This window comes from Phascolarctos cinereus, unplaced genomic scaffold (genome assembly GCF_003287225.1).
Source record: "Phascolarctos cinereus isolate Bilbo 61053 unplaced genomic scaffold, phaCin_HiC Scaffold_4;HRSCAF=312, whole genome shotgun sequence".
Lineage (NCBI taxonomy): Eukaryota > Metazoa > Chordata > Mammalia > Diprotodontia > Phascolarctidae > Phascolarctos > Phascolarctos cinereus.
In genome coordinates, this window is record NW_027555847.1 from 374,694,214 (window position 1) to 374,717,889 (window position 23,676).

The following is a 23,676-nucleotide window of genomic DNA, read 5'->3' on the forward strand; positions in this document are numbered from 1 at the left end:
GATATATAGTTTAATCTCCTAGATGTTTGGTGATGACACTATGCTTTTTGCATCAAAAAAATGCAAAAGAAAAATCTTCAGAGTCTCCTCAGTGCCATCTAGGAGAACTCCAAAGAGATAATTTTAAACCATCCAATTAAATGATGCAATTAAATTCAGTCAACATTCATTAAATACCTATTCTTTACAAGGTACCATGGTAGGTGCTAGGGATACAAAAACAAGAACAAAACAATTTCTGCCCTTGAGGAGTTTGTACTCTAATGGAAGACATAATGTGTACATAAATAAATACAAGGTAACTCCTGGAAATGAGCGAACACTAACTGGGAAGTACATTCCAGGGATAGGGGCAAGTGTCTACAAAGGCACAGTGGGGGGTTGTAAGAATTTGAGGTGGAGATGAAATGCTAAGCACAGGAAAGGCTGAGTAGAAGAAGACTCCCAATTGCCAAGCCCACGACATGAAGCTGGCTAGGTACTGGCTTAGTACATTAGCACATGTATCTTGAAGGGGTACTGCAGAGAGATAATAAGTGAACCCAAATTTGAAAAGTAGGAAGCAGGAAGCCAGGCTGGATTACATTTGGGAAATTATGTGGAGCTTTGAACTATTACAAGTCTCTCTCTGACACAAAAATCCATCTCTTTAATACCAATACTCTCAATGATACTCTACAGCAGGAAAGCCTAGATTTTTAAAAATGTTTTTAATTTATGGAATAGAACAAGTATTTCAGCATTCAAAAGGACCCAGACTGTGGGTGATCTAAAGTTCCAATGCAGAGACGTATAGTGGATACAAGCACGCTGAAAGATGCTGTCGATGCTGACTTGTGTGTAAGATGAAACAAGGGAATGACATCAAGGACATGGGATTAGGAAAGGAGGTTGGGTGGTCCATAGAGTGAATGAAGGAAAACAGATGAGCAGTCCGGCTATTTCACCGGTAGGCACAACATGCTAAAAGATCAAAAGGAAGGCCTGAAGCACACTGGATAGATCCTCTATGGAAAAATTTATGGCAGGACATTGGCAAGAATCAAGTGGGATGAGACAGCATGAGATGGGCTGCGATCTACATCACTGGAGTACCCACTTTGAGGATACTCTGACTCCAAGCAGATACTGAAAAAGCCAATTAGATGCTACTAATTACAGATGAGGCTTAGCTTAATAGAACAGGACCCACAGGACCTCTATTTGGAAATAATTAGTAGTTATTGGATTACCAAATATACTTGAAAAAATAATAAACTCATTTCTTTAAAACAAAATTCCATAACTCAGAACTTCCCTTAATTTGGCCTGGTCTTAGTCTGAATTGGTCCAGATCTGTAAGGGTACATAGCATATTTCTTTTAGTTTGGTGGTGGTGGTGATTCACTGATTGATCATCACTTATAAAGTGTTCCCTATTTGGGTGGGGTGGGGGAGGGAAGTGTATAAAGACCTGGATTTTGTTTCCTGGGAGTCAAATGTTCTGTGTTGATGCAAGCTTTGCTAACAATCAAGAAAAAGACTGGAAGGAAGAGGAAATGAAGGCATAGCATCATCATTACTACTCTGAAAATATCCCTTGACTTAAAGGTGAGAGAAAAGGTAACTATTTCATTTTTCCAATGATTTTTCAAACAACAGCATTTTAACTGTGCTGTTTTGGGGTCCATAATGAGACACTTGTTTTTGACATTAATTAGCCCCATAATTCTAACGTACATTTGGTGTGTGCATCTTATTGGAGTCTAAACCCCTTTATAGCAGAGACTGGACCGAAGGTCTTTGCCCACAGTGAAGACTCAATTTGGGTGTGCAATGAGTGTGACTGTAATGAGCAGGGTGTAAAATGAGCAGTTAGTGTCTTGCGTCTCTTTATTACCAATCAGCCCACTCTTAAGTTTTGATTCTACTTGGTTGAGCCCTCTGCCCTCACTCTCCCCCAATACATGAGAGATGACAAATTTGTTTAAATGGCTAGTTTCTGGTCTGGAAGAAAAGGAATAGGTCTTCTTCCTCCATGCCTTAATGACTATAAGAGCCTCCTAGCTAGCTCCCCTGCCATCAGTCTCTTCTCAGATCCATGCTGTATATTACTGCCAGGCTAATCTTCCAAAGTACCACTTTCACTGTGGGCACTGCCATTTTCAGAAACCTTAGTAGCACATGCTCTGGAGAGACTCTCCCAGCTCTCACTGGAAGGCTGCATCCCTGGAGGGCAGCCGATACATCTCCCTTCAGGATACTGGAGTAGCCCTGAGTTGGGGAGTGTGTGAGTCCCCATGGGTATGTTTCCTCTCATGATAATTGGTTGACATCAATTAGTTAGCTAGACTTAATTAACTTTTTGAAATGGTTATTTACCATGGTGGCCCACAAGACAATACCCCCAAATCTGTGACATTCTCTCACAGATACATAGAGAGTCCGGAGGAAAGTAGCCTCAGGTTTCAGGGATATGTGGCAAGGGAGGAAACCTATAGCTTCTAGAAGTCCTTTTGCTAGAGACTTCCAGATGTTTCCCTTAGGTACAGTGTAGTCTTCCTGCTGGGGTCCTTGTACAGCCTCTATTCTTCCCTTCCTCATTTTGTCTAGGCTGTCCTTGGTTCCTGATGTAGACACTGCTATTAGCTGCTCAAAGGATGCTGCGTGGATGAAATGTCCAGATTCTCCAACCCTCCAGTTCAAGGGGGTGAGGGAGGGAGGAGACCAGTGTTAAGGCCAGGGTTCTTCTCCTTCCTACTTCACACCCCAAGCACCTCCTTCTTAGGGGTTTGGTTCTCTCTTCTTTCTGCTTTTGTTGTTCAGTTTCAGTCTGCCTGACTCTTTGTGACCCCGTTTGGGGTTTTCTTGGCAAAGATACTGGAGTGGTTTGCCATTTCCTTCTCCAGCTCATTTTGCAGTTGAGGAAACTGAGGCAAACAGGGTTAAGTGACTTGCCCGGGGTCACACATGTAGTAGGATTTGAACTCAGGAAGATGTGTCACCTAGCTATCCATTGCACTCCCTAGCCACCCTTCTTCTTTCTGCTTCCAGACACCCAAAGCCCTCATTCCAAATTTGCTCACTGGTTTTACACAAGCCCCACAGAACAGGGCCAAGATACCTAAACAATCCCCCAAACTTCCTGGTTGACTGATGTCCAGCCCACGTTCACATATAGTCCAGCCTCTGATGATTATTCTCATCTGACAAAAGTAATAGGATGTAGCATTTTGTCATTTGAAGTGGAATGGGGGTGATTTGATTTATCCTATCATCATTCCACTCTTTCACTTTCATTGGCTTCCCACTTCTTATTGTATCAAATTGAAATTCCTCTTCCTAGGTTTGAAGGCCCTATGTAATTTTATCCCGATCAATCTCCCCCCTTCTGCTCTAGTTAGGCCACTCTTCTTGATATCCCATAGAGGAACCACAGTCGTCTCCTCCTTTGTACCTGTACTTAGATTGTTTCTCTCTCCTGAAATGTCCTCCTCTCTCTTTTTCCACTCTCCCTATTCTAGCCCATCCTCCAAGGCCTGACGCAGCATCTCATCTCCTCCATGAAGCATTTACTGACTATCTCAGCCTACGCTGAGCTTTCTTTTCTCTAGCTTCCCTTAAATCCTGATAGTCTACCACGCTACCTAGATGTTTAATTCTCAGGCATTGTTCCCTATCATTCCTGAGTCTCCTCTAGTATCCCTAATTAGACTGCAAGCTCTTTGGAAGCAGGGACTCCATCTTGAGCTTCTTTATTTATCTTCCAGCTGCATAATGATATTTTTCAGCAACATAATAACAGTAAACTTCTTTTCAAATACAATAATCCTATCCTTGGTGATGTTTGCTCGACTGTAAGGGGGATAGAAAGAAGTAACCTTGGTCCCTCTCCTGAGGGAGCTTAAGTCTTAGAGAGACAAGGCATAACGGTGATACATGATAATAAAAAGTTAAAACAGAAATCAAATTAAATAAAAGGTTCAAAACAACACTAGTTATTGCCAATTACTTAGTGCTTTAAAGTTTGCAAAGTTCTTTACATATGTCATATTTCAGCTGACAGCAACCCTGTGCGGTAGGTAGCATAGCTATTATTATTCCCATACAAAGAGATGATTAAATGACAGATGACTTATACAAAAAAAAAGTGATTATAGGAGTTTAGAGGAAAAGATTACTGAGCACCGGGGCAGTCAAAGGAGGCTTCTTAAAGGATCTGATTTGGAAGGAACAGGTGGGATGGGTAGACAGGAAGGTGAGGACACTATACAGGAGAGGGATGCCAACCGAGGCTTGTGGGCTGGAATGTGAAAGGGGAAGAAGGGAAGAGTTATCAGTGAATGCAGTAGAAAGGGAGCAGGAGCTAAAGGTGAAAGGTAGATTAGCCTTAATCATGAGTACTTAGTGTGCTCGTGTGTGTGTGTGTGTGTGTGTGTGTGTGTGTGTGTGTGTGTGCACGTGCGCGTGGAACACTCTGGGAGTATGGTGAAGCCTAGGGATCTCCTATCAGAGTAATGTTTTTGGTTTCTAAAAAGGCATAATTGAAGGAAATGCTAAATTTTAGTTAATCTAACTTTCCTCCATTCCATTTCATGAATCTTCTGAAATCTATCCATGGACCCCAGTACAGAGGGAGCCTTGAATGTCAGGCAGGAATTGGACTTTATTCGGTAGGCAAAGAAGTCAAATAGCTATTGGGAGACCTCTGACCCAACACCACCTTGACTTTCCATGGTTTTGCTGGTCATTTCATAAGCAGCAAAAGCCCTAGAGTAGTAGATTCAAAGCTGGCAAAGAAGCAGCCCCGTGGGATCTTCCTTAGTCCTTTAGGGAGGAAGTGTGGTCTGGCAAGGAAGATGTAAGAGGGTGGGAGAGTCAGACTTTGTCTGGCATGATCTCTGCTTTGGGGGAAATCTCTCAGGCTGCCAATGCCTCAGTGTCTCCATCTTGAAACTAAAGGTGGGAAGGAGAACATCATCCTGGTCCCATATCCCTGAGAAAGAGGAGTGTTACAACAACAGGGAGCACAAAGAGAAAGAGTCCTGAGAATGCAAAAGCATCCCTGGAAAAGTCCGTCTAAAATATGTTCCTGACTCATCTTTCTGCCCAGTGAAATACCAGAGGATCCCCACCCACACCCACTTCATTTCACCCTTTCCCAAGGTCAGATTTCCCCTAGAGCCAAAACAATGTCGGCAACTGGACTGAGCAAAAGCCAAAGGGAAGAAAAAATGTGGCTCACTCATTGTTGCAAGGAGCAATTTCCCTTCCTGAGAGATTCTGCCTGACTGACCTCTATGTTATCCTTCTCTTTAGCCAGAAGCATTCACCATTCTCTGATGAGCCCACCCAGTTCTCCTTAGGCAGGCTCCCATCTACACCCACAATGGTACTGTTCCACCACATGTCTTTTCTTGGGAGTCTGACTGAGGGATGGAGATGCTAACGGACTTTTTGGAAGGAGAAGAGGGGAGGACAGGAGGAAGGAACAGAGGAGAGGAGAGAAGACAGGAGATCAGAGAAGAGGAAAGGACAGCAGAGAAGAGAAGAGGAAAGGAGAAGAGAGGAGAGGAGAGGATGGGAGAGGAAAGGAGAGAAGAGAGGAAGAGAGAAGAAGACAGGAGAAAAGAGGAGAAGAGAGGAAAACAGAGGAGAGAGGAAAGGAGATAAGAGAAGAGGAAAGGACAAGACAGAAGAGGAAAAGAAGGGGCAGGAGAGGAGAGGATGGGAGAGGAAAGGATGGAAGAGAAGAGGAGAGAAGAGGAGGAGAGGAGAGAAAAAATGAGAGGAAAGGACAAGACAGGAGAGAAGAAGATGAGAGATGACAGGACAGAAGAGGAGAAGAGAGGACAGGAGAGGTAAGGAGAATAAAGGAGACTAGAGAGGAGAGGAGGAGAAGAGAATACAAGAGAAGAGAAGAGAGGAGAGAATATGAGAGAAGAAATGCTTAAAGGAAGCTTCACTGGGGAAGGGGTGGTGTGTATAAAAAGGAGAGATGCTTCTGACATAAAGCAGAATTCCCCAGACCCCTTCCTCTTATTCATTCTGTCTCTGACCTTTGGTTATGGTTGCCAAAACTTTTGAAGGAGGCAGAGGAGAGAGATTTTTAGGACAGGCAGGCTAGGAGAAGAGAAACAATGAGAGGAGAGATTGTCATGTTAGAAGGAAATGGGCATAGCAGATGAGAGGAAAAGGAAAACTAGGTGAAGAGGTAGAGGAAAATGAGAGAGGGTGATTAAAAAAAAGGGAAAGGGGGGGGAGTACAAAGACATTTTAACTTTTCCTTGGTCAACCAGATATTCAACAAATGTGCTAAAAAATGGGGAAAAGAAGTACTCTGTCCAAGTTCTAAAGGAGCTCCCAGAAAAAGCAACATGAAAGAATAATGCAATCATGAGTGAGGAGAGGAAAAGAGGTGGGCAGGGCCAGCCATGGAGAGCAGGGTGTGTAAGACTAGATAAGAATTAGAACGCTGTCCATGGGGGGCCGGGCCCAGATTGACAGATGACCCTTAACTCAGACCCCACTCATTCAGAATTCATGAGAGTTTGGCTATGTCCATCTGAGATTGACCTTTGCATTCTGGAAGAAAAAAGAATTTGCCAAGAAAATGAATAGTGTGAATCTAGTAGTTGGGAGGCTTGCTTTCAGGCTACGTAAGACGACCAATCATTTTCAAGTATTTTAAAAACCACTTTAGCAGTACCTCTTTGTATTTTCAAATGATGAATGGGCAAATTGGTTCTTATTTATTCACTAAAGCAGGATCCCAGGTTTAGAAAACTTTGTTAATCACTTGTCTCTGGGTCAGAAATAGAACTAACTGTATTTTCTCCAAAGCCTAGGAAAAAGAGTACTGGCCTGAGAATTAGGAGACATGGGTTCTAGGCTCAGCTTTGCCACTACCTAGAAATAGGACCGTGGGTCTCAGTTTATCTATAAAATGGGGGTTGAATTAGGACTTCTCTAAAGGCCCTGCCAGCTATAAAACACTGGAAGTTTATAATTCAGTTATCACAGACTCAGATTTTCTTCTCCAATAGTTTGATTTAGTGAGATTTGGCTATGTTAGAGTATCAGCAGAAGTATCCCTTGGGGAACATGGCTGAAAATCCATTTTAGGAGCAGTTTAAACCGGCAGGTCTCAGCAACTGATACAGCCATTGCTGGTTGGAACCATCCCAGGGTCACTGCTGGGAATGGACTAAATGACCAGATCCCCATAGCAAATTGTTCAGAGCTGGAAGAAGCCTAAGATATCATTTAGTCCATCCCCCTCCCATTCCCTTCTCCACCCTCACTCTCATTGCCATGTTCTAGCTACCGAAACTGAGGCTTACAGACTGGAAGATGGCACAGTTTAGTAAGTGCCAGAGTGAGGATTCTAACACGCATCGTCTGATGCCCACATCTAGCAATCTTTCTCATAGTACTAGTTACCTTGCCTTGGTTTCTCCCCTCACTGAGGGGGCTTGCTTCAGTTTCTCACCTCAGATGCTGGCTGGCTCCTATTTTCTTTCTACTTTTTTTTTCTGTTGTTACCAATGTAACTAAAACCAAAACAAATCCTATTCCACTGCCCCACTCCCCCCAAAGGGGAAAATCTTCCAAAACAAATGTAGGCAAAACTCAGTCACGAACAGCCCCCACCCCCCTTCCCCCTTGCTGAGAACTTCAAGGCAAGCTTCATTTTACAGCCTAGTGGCTGGGCAGTGTCCCTGAAGCCCAGACCTTCAGCTCCCGCCAAGAATGGATCAACACAAGTCTCTTTTCATTACCAGAGATGATCCCATCACTCATCATGACCCAAATTTGGGAGGACCAGGACAGTCCTACCTGATTTCACATCACTTGGAATAAACAGGCTGGCTGGGAAGATGCAGTGTCAGGGACCATATACTTGAGCAGCTGACAGGGGCTCTTTCATCCCCTCAGCTGGGTCTCATCACAGGAAAGCCACCTGTCATTTCTTCCTGCAGACTATGGGCAGAGACATAAAAAGGAAATTCAGGGGACACACAGCCAGGGCTCATCATTTGGAGTTCGGAGGAAAAATGTCAATGTCTCAGTGAGATAAACCTTGAACCTGTTTCCTCTCTGCTTGTGTGATCCACCTTCTGCTCTGTAAACAGACTCATGGATGGCTCCCTACTGCCTCCTATATCAAATCCAAACATGTAGGCTTAGCATCAAAAGCCCTCTCCAATTTGGACTCAATGTAATGTCTTTCAGCTACCCAATATGCCTCTCTCAGAATCACAGAAGTCTAGAACCAGAGGGAGCTTTGGATGCTATCTACTTCAAATACCCTCTATAATAGATACAACAGGCAGTCACCCATCCCATGCTTAAAGAACTCCAGTGAAGATGGAACCCTCCACCTTCTGAGGCTGCCCATTTGACCTTTGAACAACTCTGTTAGTGAGTTTTTCTTTACAAATAATTTCAATTTGTCTCTGCAACTACCACCATAAATCCTATTGGTTCTGCCCTCTGGGGATGTGGAACAATCCCTTTTCCATGTGACATTCCTTCCAATAACTGAAGACAGCTTTCCTGTTCCCACAGGTGTTCTCCCGGGTAAATCTCCTCAAATCCTTCCCTTGAAGGGCAGTTAGGTGGCTCAGCTGATAAAGCACTGGACCTGGGATCAAGAAGATTCATCTTTGTGAGTTCAAATCTGGCCTTAGACATTTATTAGCTGAGATTTGAACCCATGTCTTCTGATTGCCAGTTCATTCTTTCTGCTATATTGTGCTGATTCTTATATGTGCAGAATGAAAAAATTCATTGTAGCAGAACTGCCAAGATGAATTCAGAGTCAGGCAGGACCAGGAGAGGCTGGAGGTGGTGAAACTTCTAGACTTTCTGACTCAGTTCACCCTGATGAGTTCCCTGGCATATGACTGCTATAGACACCAGGGATCATCCATACAGACCAGGACAAGGATGACATCAGTACCTGGTCCAGGCAAAGGGACACAGGAGAGTTCTGAGACCCTGCCTGTCCAGACTTCTAGAGAATCAATCATTCTAGGCTCTGAGAAGAACTGACCAATCAGAGGAAGGGGCAACAGGACCATAGTGATCTTCCAAGGCTAATTCCCCAAGGAGAGAAGAGAGGTTCAGCTCAAGACTCATTTCTTACATGGCATTAGTCCCCCCAAGTTCAGGTCCAAAACCCTAGAACCCTTGTTCCTCAAGGCATTCCCACAGCTTGAGATATGGACTACACCCATAAGGAGTGAGTGATGTGGTCAAGGAAAGAAGACAAATTCATGAAACAGTAAATTACTATATGACTGTATACAATAAAGAGCTAGACAGTGCAACAAGGCTAATTCAAGAACAAGATGGTATAAAATTCTGGTGTCACATTTTAGGAAGGACATCAGTAAATGGGAGAATATTCATAAGAGGACACAAGTAAAAGCCAGAGTTTGTGCCATGTGAGGATCAACGGAAGGTTGTTGTTCAGTTGTTTCAGTCATGTCTGACTCTTCATGACCCCATCTGAGGTTATAGTAGAGTGGTTTGCCATTTCTCCAGCTCATTTTACAGATGAGGAAACTGAGGCAAATAGGTTGAGTGACTTGCCCAGGGTCACACAGCTAGGCCAAACTTGAAGTAAGGTCTTCCTGACTCCAGGCCTGGAACTCTGCCACCTAGCTACATGATAGGACTTCAAAGACAGGCAGAAATAGGTAGGAATGGCATTCCATGCTTTAAGGAAAGACACAAAAATCTGGATGGGGGAAAGTACAAGGTGTCTATGAAGAAACAGTGAAGTCTAGTGTATTGGTGGCAATATAATGTATAGCTTATAACTATCCTAAATCTCTCCATACCTTTTGGGTCACGGATGATTTTCATTCTTCAAAGGTAATTATGTTCCAAGGTTGGCCATGCAGCATCACATTGTTAAAAAAAAAAGATAAGTATTTGTGCTGTGAAGTACCTTGGGATTGTCCAAGGCATTGCACAACTTTCCAAATGCAACCCAATGTACTTTATTCCTCCTTAATAATTCTGGGCCCAATGTCTAAAGACTATTCAGCTTTTTTTTTTTTTTGAGTAATCACAGAACTCATTAAGAAGGCCCTGTCATGTTTTGGGGCTTGATGAGAACAGCACAAAACCATTTGCAAACAGGAACATTTAGAGAACATCACCAGCTAGGGAATCCTTCTCTCCATATGGACCTTGTCCAGGATATCCTCCATGACAGTGGGGAACACCTTTGGTGGTCATACATCTTACTTTATGACTTGCTTAGTAATCAGAGGGCCACTGAACAGATCCCTGATGTGCTATATGAGGAAGTTTAAATAAACTCACGATAAAGTCAGGAAGAGCAGGTAGACCAGACCAAGTATATACTGAGGAAATAGCTACTAGAGGAAATCATTTATGTTCATGTTAAGGGCATTAGGAGTTTAAAATATTTATACCTCTACCTATATCAGAAAGGGCAAGATAAAAAAAATAAAAACCACAAATGATTTATTATCCAAAAAAGGTGATCAAGAAAATGCCAATAATGACTGAATCATATGCCCACTTTCTCATCTTTATAACATTTTTGAGAATGATTGATATATGTAATCATCATAATGATGATAAAAATTCAAATTTATGTAACATTTTAAAGTTTAGAAAATGCTTTTCTCACCATCATCCTGTGAGGGTGGTAATACAAGTACCACCTCTGTCTTATAATGAGGGCAGCTAAACTGGAAGAGATTTAGTAATTTTCCCACAGCCACGCAGCAAAGTGTCAGAGCTGGAGCTCAAATCTAGGTTTTCTTTCTCCAAGATCAGTGTGCTTTCTACTATATCATGCTGCCTAGAAATAAAGAGCTCTGCACAGGGTCAGATGGGAACTCAAGAGGCCACTTGGTTCATCTCAGTGTCAGAGCATGATAGAGTTCATCACCATAAATCTTGTTGTTGTTCTGCTGGAAGGGACCTCAAAAGCCATCCATCAATTTACAGATGAACAGATCATTCCAGTATAATAGTTTCTGATCCTTTTCTTCCCAAAGAACCACAACCTCCCTTGGTCACATATTCTGAGGATACACACACACACACACGCACACACACCCCTCCCAGAGAGTTTCAGGGCTGACCCCTATGTTTGGTCACTTGGATACCTGAAGGATGGGACTGAGGGACAGGATGGTTCAGTGTCTCTTACCTCCCTGAGGCAGGTGTAGATGGGACAGACAAGGACACGGAATGGTTCCCCAGTACTGCTGCGCATGGTGCCAAACACCTCGCAGAGGAAGGTGATGAATCCCAACCAGCGCTCAACGTCTTGGCGTTGTAGCTCCTCCCGCATGGTGAAATCTTTCTGCAGAGACAGGAGACAGGGTATCACCCACATTGGTGCAGAAAAAAGGGGGGAAAGAGGAAGGGAAGGATGAAAAATGAAAAAAAAAATGAGTGTGTGTGTATGTGAGAGAGAGAGAGAGACAGACAGACAGACAGACAGAGACAGAGACAGAGAAAGACAGAGAGAGAGAAGAAATGAAGCAGATTTCCTTATAGCCATTGAAAAATAATGTAGGATAAAAATTCTTAAATAAAAAACAGGAAACACAGCAAGGTGCACAAACATAAAAGTTACTGGTAGCAGAAGGAAAAGTTAATTTCAGCCACAGAACAGGGCCACCATCCCTCAGAGGACAACACCCTTAATGTGTGTAACTCATCTCTTGGTTTATTCATTCATTCTTTCTTTTTCTTGAAAATTGGTCTATCTTGCCCAGGCTCAAAGTTCAAGAGTTACTAATGGGCCCTATCCTACTACTGATTGGCATGGCAACTCTGACCTGTTCGCCTCTGATAGTCCCCTGTTCCTGGGGGCTCACCATATTGATGCTGAACTTAGCATAGACACCTGATCCGCTTAGCTCATTGTGGCTCAGGGTTATTGAGTTCAAAAGGTCTTCCAGCCTCAGAGTCCCTACTAGCAGATATTACAGGCACATACCACCATACTTGGTCATTTATTCCTTTGAAAAGTTTTATCGGGTTCCTTTTTGCTTTCTTACACCACAATCTTACCTGAATACCTGTCCTTCTCTGTAACTACTAAGAAAAACTAGTCAATGAAACTGAAACAGCCACTGTACCTGATAGCACATACAACATTCTACACCCAAGGTCTCAAGCTTCTCTCCTGAGAGTATGAGGCTCTCTGGTACAGGGTGGGCTGTTTTTGGAGTTAGAAAGGGCAAGAGTTGGGAGCCCAGCTCTGCTACTCACTGTCTGCCCTGAGGCAAGTCACTTAATTTCTCTTGGGTGTTGGCCTTTTCAATTTGTCAAATAAGGCTGTTGGAGTAGATGGCCTCTAAGGTCCCTTCCAGATCTCATTTTATGATTCCATCTGTTTTACAGGACCGAGATTGGTAATGGTACTGAATCTGAGTTGAGCTGTCTTTTGGTGGTGTTTTCATTTACAAGCACAGTCATTGTGTATACTGTTTTCTTAGTTGTTGTGTTTCAGTTGTGTCTGACTCTTCATGACCCTATTTGGGGTTTTCTTGGCAAAGATACTGAAGTAGTTTGACATTTCCTTCTTTAGCTCAATTTAGAGATGAGGAAACTGAAGCAAACAGGGTTAAATGACTTGCCCAGGGTCAGACAGCTAGTAAGTGTCTGAGGTCAGATCTGAACTCAAGAAGATGAAGTCTTCCTCATATCCACTGCATTACCTAGCTGTCCCATCCTCTTGGTTATTCTGTTTTATATGCTCTGAATTTGTTGATACAAGTCTTCCTGTGTTTTCTGGATTCATTTTAGGGCCTTTTATTTTAGATGAGTATTTCCCAAAATAATTTGGTAACATACCACTTTGGGGCTTGAAATATCCCAACTAGACCCCATAAATGCTGATGTGGGGAAGCTGGGGTTATGGAATGCTCCAGAGATAAATGATGTCTTGGGTAGTTTTGTAACAAAATAGAGAAAATAAACCTATTTTAAACAAAAAACAATTAATGTGATATATTTTGATGTTTATGATTTAATTGTGTTTATGTTTGTGATTTAATATCATATTTAATATACGTCTCTGACACACTAGCTATGTGTCCCTGGGCAAGTAACTTAACCTTTCAGGGCTGTAGGCAACTGCACAGGATTAGCAACTAGGGAAAAAGCGCTGCCCTGAAGTAACAGAAGGAGTTTCTTCTTCCAGGATACTAATGAAATCCCAGCTGCAATCCCTATCCTGATTCTCTATGGAACTGTGTAGAATTCCTATTCAAATAATGTTTAGGAGTAGTTTAGGAAATGGTATTTTAGATACATTCTCTCCCCTTGGGGCTTTTAGGTACCTCCTAGAATCCTAAGATCATAGATTCAGAGATATAGAAGAGACTTTGGAGATCATTTAGTTCATCTACTTCATTTTACAAATGAGGAAACTGAGGCTCAGAGAGGCTAAGCAGAATATAAGCAAAGATCTTTCTTGATGCCAAATCCAGCCCTCTTGTATTTCTACTCAATATTCAACTGTTCTCCAAAACCTTTTCAGACTAGCCCCAATTAATTCTGTACATTATACTCACCAAACAGCTTTCACCCAAATCTCCAACCTTCTTACCTTCTGAGATACTCAACACTCCCTTGTGTGGGTTACAAATATTCACAGATGTGATTTTTGTCCTTTGGGATATTTCTTGCACACCCCCTTCCCTGATCACCCTCAACCCCCAAAAGAACATAATCTCAGGCATAGGGATGAAGATTTCTCTTCTATTGGTATCCCCAATATAAAAGCTCCCAAGTTTCTGACTATCTCAATAGTATGCAGTCTCTATTCAAGCCAACATCTCCATCTCCTTCCCCCTAGAACCTTGGACTCTACCTTTGGAACCACTCTGGGCTCTGACTGGCAAGCTTTCACCTTATCTTGCCTGTTTTGGGAATTCCACTTAAGTTCCTGGGTCTCTATCTCTATCTCAATTCATTCATTCCTTCACACATTCTTCCACAGTGAGAGACTCTGAAGATATGACAGCTGTGTGCCTCAGATGGAGAGTGGAGTCTGAGAGTTTGGACAATGGACAGTGTTTGGGTCAAGCAACTGAACAGATGTTAATCAAAGTGTTGATCAAATTTCCCAAATGGTAAATGGTCAAAGGAGATGAATAGGTAGATTTTAGAAGGAGAAACTCAAGCTTTCAACAGTCATATGAAAAGATGCACTAAATCACTCATAATTAGAGAAATGCAAATTAAAATAACTCTGAGGTACACCTCACACCTATTAGATTGGCAAAGTTGACAGAAAAGGAAAATTATTAAATTCTGGAGGGACTGTGGGAAAACTGGTACAATAATGCACTGTTGATAGAACTATGAACTGGTTAAGACATTCTGGAAATGATAGCTCAGAAGTTATATATTAAATGGGGCATATTTGACCCAGTGATACCACTACTCAGTCTTTACCCCCTAAAGAAATCAAAGAAAGAGGAAAAGGATCCACATGTACAAAAATATTTATAGCAGCTCTTTCTGTGTCGGCAAAGAATTGGAAACTGAGGGGGTTGCCCATCAATTGAGGAACAGATGATCAAATTATGGTATATGAATGTAATGGAATACTATTGTGCTGAAAGAAATAATGAAGGAGATGGTTTCAGGGAAACCTGAGAAGATTTGTATGAATAGATACAAAGTGAAATGAGCAGACCTAGAAGAACAATTTATATAACAGGAGTAATATAAAGACAAACAACTCTGGAAGACTTAGTAACTGATCAATATAATGACCAACCACAATTCTAGAGAGCTCATGATGAAGCATGTTACCCATATACAGATAGAGAAATGATGGACTCAAGAGTACAGATTTAGGCATCTTAGTGTTTGGACATAGGCTGTGGGAATTTGTTTTGCTTGACTATACATATTTGTAATGGGTTTTATTTTTCTTGGTTTTTCAATGGGGTTGGAGAAGGGAAAATGGGGGAGAAGAGAAAGAATTAGACTTGAAAATAAAATTGAATTAAAAAATCCCCAAAGTGTTGATCAAAGTGAGAAGACATGAAGACACACAGTAGTCTGTTGAAAACGAGTACACATGTGTTGTGTGTGTGTATGTGTGTGTGTGTGTGTGTGTGTGTGTGTGGTATTTGAGCGTAGATCCCTGGATAATTTTAAAGTGGGATAACTGGATAACAGATTTGGAGGTGGCTGGGACTCAGAGGTCATCTACATCAACCTCCTCCTTTTACAGATGGAGAAAATGAGGCTGAGAGAGACGTTTTGGGCATTCACATCCTGAGAACAAACCTTAAGCTAGGAAACGCGAGGAGTGGGAACACCCAGGCACTGCTTGGAGGCAGGCACATTCAGCCTGAGTGAATACTGGATTTTGTCCATGTGGGCATTCCTTTGTCCAATGCAGGTGACTACTCTTCAGTAGCTTACCAGATGGTTGCATGAGTCAATGTTGCTGAAAAAAATTCATCCACTGTTGACAGCCTTGTAAGTGATAGGTCCAGGTGTGTGGAGAGCCAATTATTACCATTTCAAATGAGCCTTTATAACTTGGAAATCAGCAACTGCTATAGATTAAGGCTTGTTTTATTGATTGTTAAGACTTAAGAAAGTGATGGAGAAAACGTTAACAATGTACATTAAAGTTAAAACCAGGTCATGTATTTTCAGAGAGCTGGTTGTGAAACATTTACCAGCACACCCCTAAGAGAGTCTCTCTAAACTTAGTGTGGGCTTTGTTGCTGCTCCTCTACCTGAAGCCTTTATAGCTTGATAGGCCTTGTTAGATATTGTGCTCAACTGACACTGAGAAGGCCAGGGCTACTTCCCCATCACAGTGAGGCAAGGAAGACATCAATGTAGGCAAAAGAAATAAATTTTAAAAAATTAGAGTAACACCTAAGAGTGTATAGTGTTACAGAGGCACAGGACCGAGCAGTGAGGCGGCACAGTGGAGAGGAACTTGGAGTCAGGAAAAACTGAGTTCAAATCCCATATCAGACCTAGCTGTATGAACATGGGCAAGTCCCATGGCCCCTCTGAGTTTCGCTTTCTCACCTCTAAAATGGGGATAATAATAGCACTTACCTAACAGAGTTGTTGTGAGAATCAAGTGAGATAATGTAATGTAAATCAAGTGCTATGTAAATTTTATTATTTATTATCCAATTTTAAGATACCCTTGATCTAGCCATTAATGACTGCCACAAGCTCCCTGGCTAAATAGCTCCCTCTCTCCTCTGCTTTAGCTGTCACTTGACCCTGCCATCTTGTTTGGCGAGGAAACCCCTAGAAGTACCAATGCTCAACTTTTGGTTCCTCAGGACATCCAAAAGGGTCCCATCCCATCAACTTTTGGAACATTAGCGTCAGTCCCTCATCCTTGCAAAACTCCATCCAGAACAACTGCAGCATGGCCTACATTCTCTTTTTTAAGGAAAGGAACTTTCAGATTTACTGTATCATAGGCATAATGTATAGTCAGACTGGAAGAGATTTCCCACCAGTAGCCAAGGCAAAAGCATTATTTATTCAAAAGTAGGCACACAGCACTCATGGGTGTCTTACTAATTTGCTTCACTTGAAGTCTTGGAGGCTTGTAATGACTGTGGATTATCAGAATTAGATTTTAACCTTTCATCACTTTTTTGCTGGGGCCCCCAGCATCCCAGAGAGATAAGGAAATGGGTAGCCATTACTATCCCATATCAAAAGAGGGGGAACCAAGGTGACTTAACCAGGTTTACATAATAGAGGAGCTGGAAGAACATAAACTCTATCTAAAGCCTCCCCTTTTCCCATACCTCATTTTTATTAAATTTTTTTTTGCTTTTCACGTCACCTTCATTTTTTAATATATCCCTTTCCTACACAGTCATCCTTTGTAATGAAGAATGAAAAAGGAAAGAGAAAAAAGGCAATCCAGCAAAACCAATCAACATAATCACTACATCTAACAGCATATGCAACATTTTACACCCATAGTCTACCACTTCTGCAAAGCAGGGAGAGATTAATTTTTTCTTCTCTTTTCCAGGTAATTATAATTATGCCCTTCCTTTCCTTTCCACTTACTTTGTTGCAGTCATTGGATACATTGTTTTCCTGGTTCTCCTTACTGTACTTTGTACCAGTTCATAAACATCTTCCCATGCTTCTCTGAATTCTTTATATCCTTATTTCTTACAATGTAGCAATATTTCACTAGTTCATATACCATAATTTGTTTAGCTTTTCCTTAATTGAAGGGCACTTTGTTTCTAGTTCTTTGCTATTATAAAAGTACTCCTATGGATATTTTGTTTTATATGCTCCCCCTCCCCAAGTCACTGACCTCATTGAGATTACCTAGCAATGGGATCTCTGAATCAAAGGGTATGGACATTCAATGTTGTTTCCCTTCTCCTATGTTGGAGTAGGGGACAGAAAGCATTTAATGACTGCACTAATGATTTTCTCATAGGGTCCGGGGATAGGGAGTAAAAGTTGATTTGTCTGGCAAATGAGGAATGACTCTCAAATGTGTGGACAGTGGCAGGTCTTATAAGGAGACACAGAACATGGTGTTAGCACCTAGTCTGCCCCCCACACCCCCAAACCCCATGCCACAAAAAAATCAACCCTTACGTGTTATCTTTGGCATTCATGTCACAGGTTGCCAATCCCTGCACTAGACGAAGAAGCTCTGCCCTGTCCAGTGGAAACTGGCTGTTCCTTTTACCTCCAATTCTTCCATAAGCCTTTGTACCTTCTTCCAGCATACAACATCTGGCTCAAGTTCAGTGGCCAGCCCTCTTCAAGCCAGGTATTTGGCTCTCAGCACTCATGACTCGTAGGCTCTCTCCCAGCAACCCCTTGTGCCTTTCCCCCAAACCCTAAGGCTACCATTTAAACCCCAGTTTCCTGACTAAAAATATTTATTGACGCACTGCTATTTCCTGCAGTGGACCACATCAATAAATGCTGAAAGCCATTCAATGTCTCAGGTTTCTCAAAGCATTCTGGGAAATTCTTTGCTGCTTTGGATAACCACATGAACTCTGGCATGGCGGTATCCATGGCCAAGCCAAAACCAGCTGCACGCAGGCAAGGAAAAAACAACATGCTGGGGCACACGGCCACAGCTCCAGCAAACGGATACTGGACATGTAAGAGTTTCTTCAAGCGTATACTCCACTGAGTATTTTTAAACATACTAGAAAGACACCCCTTCCCCCCCAACTCACCCATGCAAACCCAGTCATTTTCTGGATTTAAAAACAAAACAAAATACTAGTCTGGAACATTTCACCACCCCAACCCCAACCCCTGTAGATTCGTCTTGCTTCTATTCAAAGAGACCACACTGTTGCCATCTCCAACCCTATGAGGAGAAAGTACACCTTTACTTTGCGCAAAAGGCCTCCTGGTCACAGGCAACAAATGGAGGCAGAGAAGTGGAAAAGGCCAAGAACTGTTGGGACAAAATGTCTGTTTGGATGTTAGGTTTTCTTTTTAAATAGCCCTTCTCTGTGTTTCTCTACAGAAAGAATGTGAAGTTTTTGGAGCTGAAGGCCCTATGTATGACGAACTTACCACTCCTGGTACTGTTACTGACAATGAGACTGAGGAAATGCTGTTAAAATGAAAAGGCACCATGCAAGAGTGCCATGTAATGATGTACGTATTAAACACGGGGGCCCTGCCCAAGGCAGAATTAAATCATGTCACCATGATCTTTTAATCTATTTTATTCATACTGCATACTGTAGACAGATGCTTGGGTTATTTACCCATTTTGTCATTTGGAGGTAAAATGTTTTTGGGAAGGAGTAATAATTCTGAGTTTTGGGTTTTTTTTTTTTGCCCTTTTGGGAGTTTTGAATTCTCTTATTATTTCAAAGGCCACAAGTGAAATTCAGAAGAGCTGCATGTAGCCCTATTTAGGGCTATGGATTAATTGGCCTTGAATTCATAGGATCACAGATTTAGAGCTGGAAGGTACCTCAGAGGTCAGTGAGTCCATTTTCCTCCTCATTTTACAGAAAAGGAAACTGAGGCATGAGGTTAAGTGACCTGCTCAGGATCACACAGCTACTAAGTGTGTGTCCTAAGGCAGGATCTGAAATTAGGTCTTCTGGACTCCATCAATTACATCAAATTGTTTCTCAAATGGAATGGGGTTGGGGGTATCAAAGGAAAACTGATTTCTTATTTACAGTTGTGCCCCCCTGTTTTGGTTGGTCCACAAACAGATGCTGAACGCCTACTGAATGCAAGGTGCTTTGTGCCCTATACAAAGAAACAAGAGTCCCCATCACGCCTGGGCCCCTCTTCTGTCCAAGAAGTTGTGGTGGCTCCCTCTGGGATTAAATTACCTATTTCTCTGTTTAGCATTTATCTAGCTCCAGGCTGTACTTTCAGGCTGATAACTCTACCTCCAGAAGTCTGGGCTTCAGACAAGCTCTGCTGCTTGCTGCTACCACACAGAACATTCCACCTTCCAACTCTGTGCATCTCCCTCAAGTCTGCCTCTTGGGACTCCCTTCGAGGCTGGAGTGCTGTCTCCTCCAAGATGCCTTTTTTCATTCTCTCAAGATGTTGGGGCATCTTATGTCTACTGAGCTGTGAAGACGTTGTTCCCCCATCCCTGACAGAATGTAAGCAAGCTCCCTGAAGTCAGGGGCACTTTTATTTTACTCTTTATCTCCAGTTCCTAGAACACTGAAGGCATTTGATAAATGCTTGTGCAATTGAAGTGGTTCAGTTAGCCACTAGATTCACAGTCAGAGGATGGGGGTTTGAATCCTATTCTGTCACTTAAGGGCAGAGTCACTTTCCCTATTTGGGCCCTATTTTCCTAATCTGAAAAAAAAAATGAAAGAGTTGGACCAGAATTCAGCTTCTTAAACTGTGGGTCATAACCTCATATGGGGTCACAACTCAGTTTAAAAAGCGCTGGACTAGATGTGGTCCCTTCTATTCTCAATCCCATAATCCTATATTCTTCCAGGAAAAACAGATTTTATTTTGTTTTTCAGAAGAATATTTCTTGTATTTCTTTTGTTGCTGCTATTATTAGGACTTTAAAAAATTATTTCATCTGCACTTCAAGGGTTAATGAAGGAAATACCGTGAAGCTGTAGCCTTCATGTCACAGATGAGCAAACTCAAGTCCCAGTAACTAAATGGTAAGGTGTGAATGTCTGTCGATGTTCAACAAATGCTTGCTGATTGACTGATTGATTGATCTGGCTGCTTAGACTGTTTCTCTGCTTTCTAACACAAACCCTTTATGTTGCTAAGTGATAACACCCTTGCTACTTCCCTATACAAAATGAACATCTACCCCACCATTCAAGATCCAGCTGAAGTATTACATTCATGAAGTTTTCTTCAACTGCTCTAGCCCATGAGGATCTCATTTTCTCTGAAAGCCTGAGGTGACTCATAGAGTAGCCCCTCTCTCTATGTAGTCCCCATGAGCAGAGAATCTCCTCGTCAGTGGCCCACCCACCAGCCTGCACTATTCCCAGCCACATTTCTGTGTTTTTCTTTTCTTCCTGAAGACAACAACAATAAATAAGCACTTGTCTCTTTGTGACCTAGGAAACAGAATGCAAAAATGTATGGCAAAAATAGCACTCTCTGGTACATGCAAACGCCCTGAGCGGAGGAAGCAGGAACAAAAATGGAAGCCCCAAATAGGGACTCCTGTCACTAAGGCAGGAGTATCCTGGTCTCTCTCTGATCAGCACTCAAGAGTTTCAGCTTACAACCTCGGATGGTCCATGGGTCTGAGGCCTCTCCCTCCCCCTCCCTCTGCTTATTCAGAAGGGATCTGGAGAGAAGAATGTGAAAGGGTTTGACGGCCCTTCCCTCAAATCCTGTGGCTAATTCCATACATGATTGTTATGACCAGGATGATGATGATGGTGATAATGCCTTGAACAGGGCAGAAATCTATGAACAGACTCTCAAGAATGGCTCTTAGTAGTTTCACTGACCTTCCCTGGTGCTAAGAGGTAGTCAAGTGAGGTTGTAACTCATTGAAATCAGATAGCATTAGAGAGAATGTGAAGCATTCATGCCTTATTTGCCATGGATTCCATCTAGGAGAGGTTGGGGCGGGGAGGGGAAAGGATATCACAGAACTCTGTCAATCTAGTTGCTGAACTTGGAGTTGCATGTCTTACTAAGGGGGGCCCAAGGAAATATGAGGGTCAGGCAACTGTTGAGATTGAAAGGGCCAAATAATGAAAGAAATCTGCCAGAACTGTTATCTGTGATGAGAAGGTAATGACTTAAAGTATTAGAGCCTCCTCTCAGCAAAAAGTTTGTTTCTAGCCATCCTCCTCCTCCTGGTTCAGTGCCAGTCCAGTGCCTCCCCCACATCCTAGGGTTGTTACATTGCTCAGTTAAAGAAGGAAGAAGACATGTCCAATAAACACATTAATACTGGGTTGTTGGTGACAATATGAAACTACCAGGGGCCATTCTTGGGACTCTAACCCTGTACTTCTCACAGGGTGACACATTTTTTTTCCTTTAAATATGGAGCTGGCAATTTGAGATAAATTTTGATTCATCTGTTGGTTGAGTTATTTAAGGAGAGAATCTCAGAGTCATAGACAATTGGAGAGAAAATAGAAACAACTAAATAGTCAAAAAAGTAGCTCTCTAGAGTTCTCCCGGTCTCCTGACTTTCTAAGGAAGGCAGTTTGGTATAGTATACTGGGTTTGAAGATACAGGGTGTTGTTGTACAGTGTTTTCAGTCGTGTCTGACTCTTCACAGCCCCCTTTGGGGTTTTCTTGGATACTGGAGTGGTTTGCCATTTCCTTCTCTAGCTCATTTCTACAGATGAAGAAACTGAGGCCAACAGGGTTAAGTGACTTGCCCAGGGTCACACAGCTAGTAAGTGAGGCCAGATTTGAACTCAGGAAGATGAGTCTTCCTGACTCTAGGTTCAGTGCTCTATCCACTGTACCACCGAGCTGCCCTTGGAGTCAGAGAATCTGGGTTCAAATCCTAGCTTTCCCATTTACTACCTGCATGATTTGGGGTAAGTCACTTCCTCTCTCTGGGTCTCAGTTTTCTCTTCTGTAAGATGAGGGAGTTAGCCCACTTAAAGCTAAATCTATAATCCTGTGATTCTATTCTGCTATGGCTCTAAATGCCAAATAAAGCAATCTTCCTTCATTCATTGACTACTTATTGGGTGCCTATTATGTATGAGGCAGAAAATAGGTATATAAGAAGACAGGAAGTATTGGGCTTCTGTCTGTACCCTTCCTCTTATGATGTAAATTCAACCCTGCTGCTTTGCTTCAGTCTAGTAGAATCTATTTATCTCGAGGGCATAGATAATTACTATTACTTTTAAACTCTTAGCTGAATTGAATTCAATCACATCCAATTTAGTAGCATTTATTAAACACCTACTATTTGCAAGGGCCCTGTGTGGGGTACTGGAAACACAAAGAAGGAAACAAGCATTTATCAAGTGCCTCACTATATGCAAAGTGCTTTATAAATATTATCTCACTTGATGAAAACACTGACAGCCAGGATAATCTTTGACTCTGAAAGAATTCTGGTCAATACAGTGCACACTGGAACAGATAAGGCTACCGAGGCCTTCTTAGAAAGACGAAGTATAGAGATGTCCAAAGTGACACAGCAACCAGAACTCAGGGTCAGTGTCAGGACCAAGGGGAGAGCTGACATCAGAAGCCATCAGGCACGAAAGTCGGGGCTTTCCAAGCTTCTAAACTTCTGCTGGTGGGGAGGCATTAAGACAGGACATACTGAGGCAGTAGTGTGTAAGCTAGGCCTTCAGGTGTGGGTATCTGATAGGCAGAGCTGGTAGTTAAATTAAACTCAATAAATATTTATTAAGTGGCCTACTGTGGGCCAGGCACTGCTAAGTACTAGGTAATAGAAGTAAGAAAAAGAAAGACAGTCCTTGCCCTCAGGGAGCTTACAATTGAACAGAAGAAGATAACACTCACACAAAAGGAGAGAAAACCCAAAAGGGGGCCCTAATCCTGCATTTGTAATACAATCTTGTAATAGCAGTTCAGGAAAGGTAGAGACCAAGGTCTCAGCAACAAAAACATACCCCAGGCAGAGTTTAACTCGTTTCCAGCTTAGACAAATGCGATTCTGAATGGCTAATACCAGCCTCTCCCCAAAAGAACCAGCCATTAGTTAAACAATCAAATCGTGGTTGAGAATAAGATAAGTGCCTCAGCAACACAATCGTTAACTAAATACTTTGTGGAATATTCACCATCGCAGCAAGGTCTCTCTCACACAGTACTTCTCAAATCTGGGTGTCTTTCACTCCATGCTCCTGGATAGGGCAGTGAAAACATCTGCTCAGCCTCATTCCCTTGATGGCCTCTGCCAGCTGGGCAGCCCAGCCTTCCCCTTCCCCTTGGGCAGAGAGGAAGAGCCTGGCCTCCTCGGAGGGCTTTCCAAGGCCACAGACTCCAGCTGGCTACAAGCTCCCCCCTCCCCACCCCTACATCAGGGAACGAATCTTCACTTCACGCTTACCTAAGCGAGAGACACAAGTCTCACCCACATCAGCTGTAACTTCCCAGAGCTTTTTTTTCCCCCCATCTCAGCCCATGTCTCTCCCGACGCCCCCAAGCTCTCGGCATGGATGTGGCTCAGCAGAGCAGAGCAT

At 42.5% G+C, this 23,676-nt stretch overlaps 1 protein-coding gene across 7 annotated transcripts in view; it reads right to left on the reverse strand.

Moving 5' to 3' along the window:
- CTIF (cap binding complex dependent translation initiation factor) overlaps positions 1–23,676 on the reverse strand; it is a 479,887-nt gene that overhangs the window by 52,883 nt on the left and 403,328 nt on the right. For 6 of the 7 annotated variants that reach the window (XM_078153268.1, XM_078153267.1, XM_078153266.1 and 3 more), the window contains one exon: positions 11,183–11,338. In XM_078153268.1, coding sequence (XP_078009394.1) covers positions 11,183–11,338 — 156 coding nt within the window. Of the gene's footprint in view, positions 1–9,823; positions 9,857–11,182; positions 11,339–23,676 lie in introns of those variants that run through there. The other variant, XM_078153269.1, reaches the window with a different exon arrangement.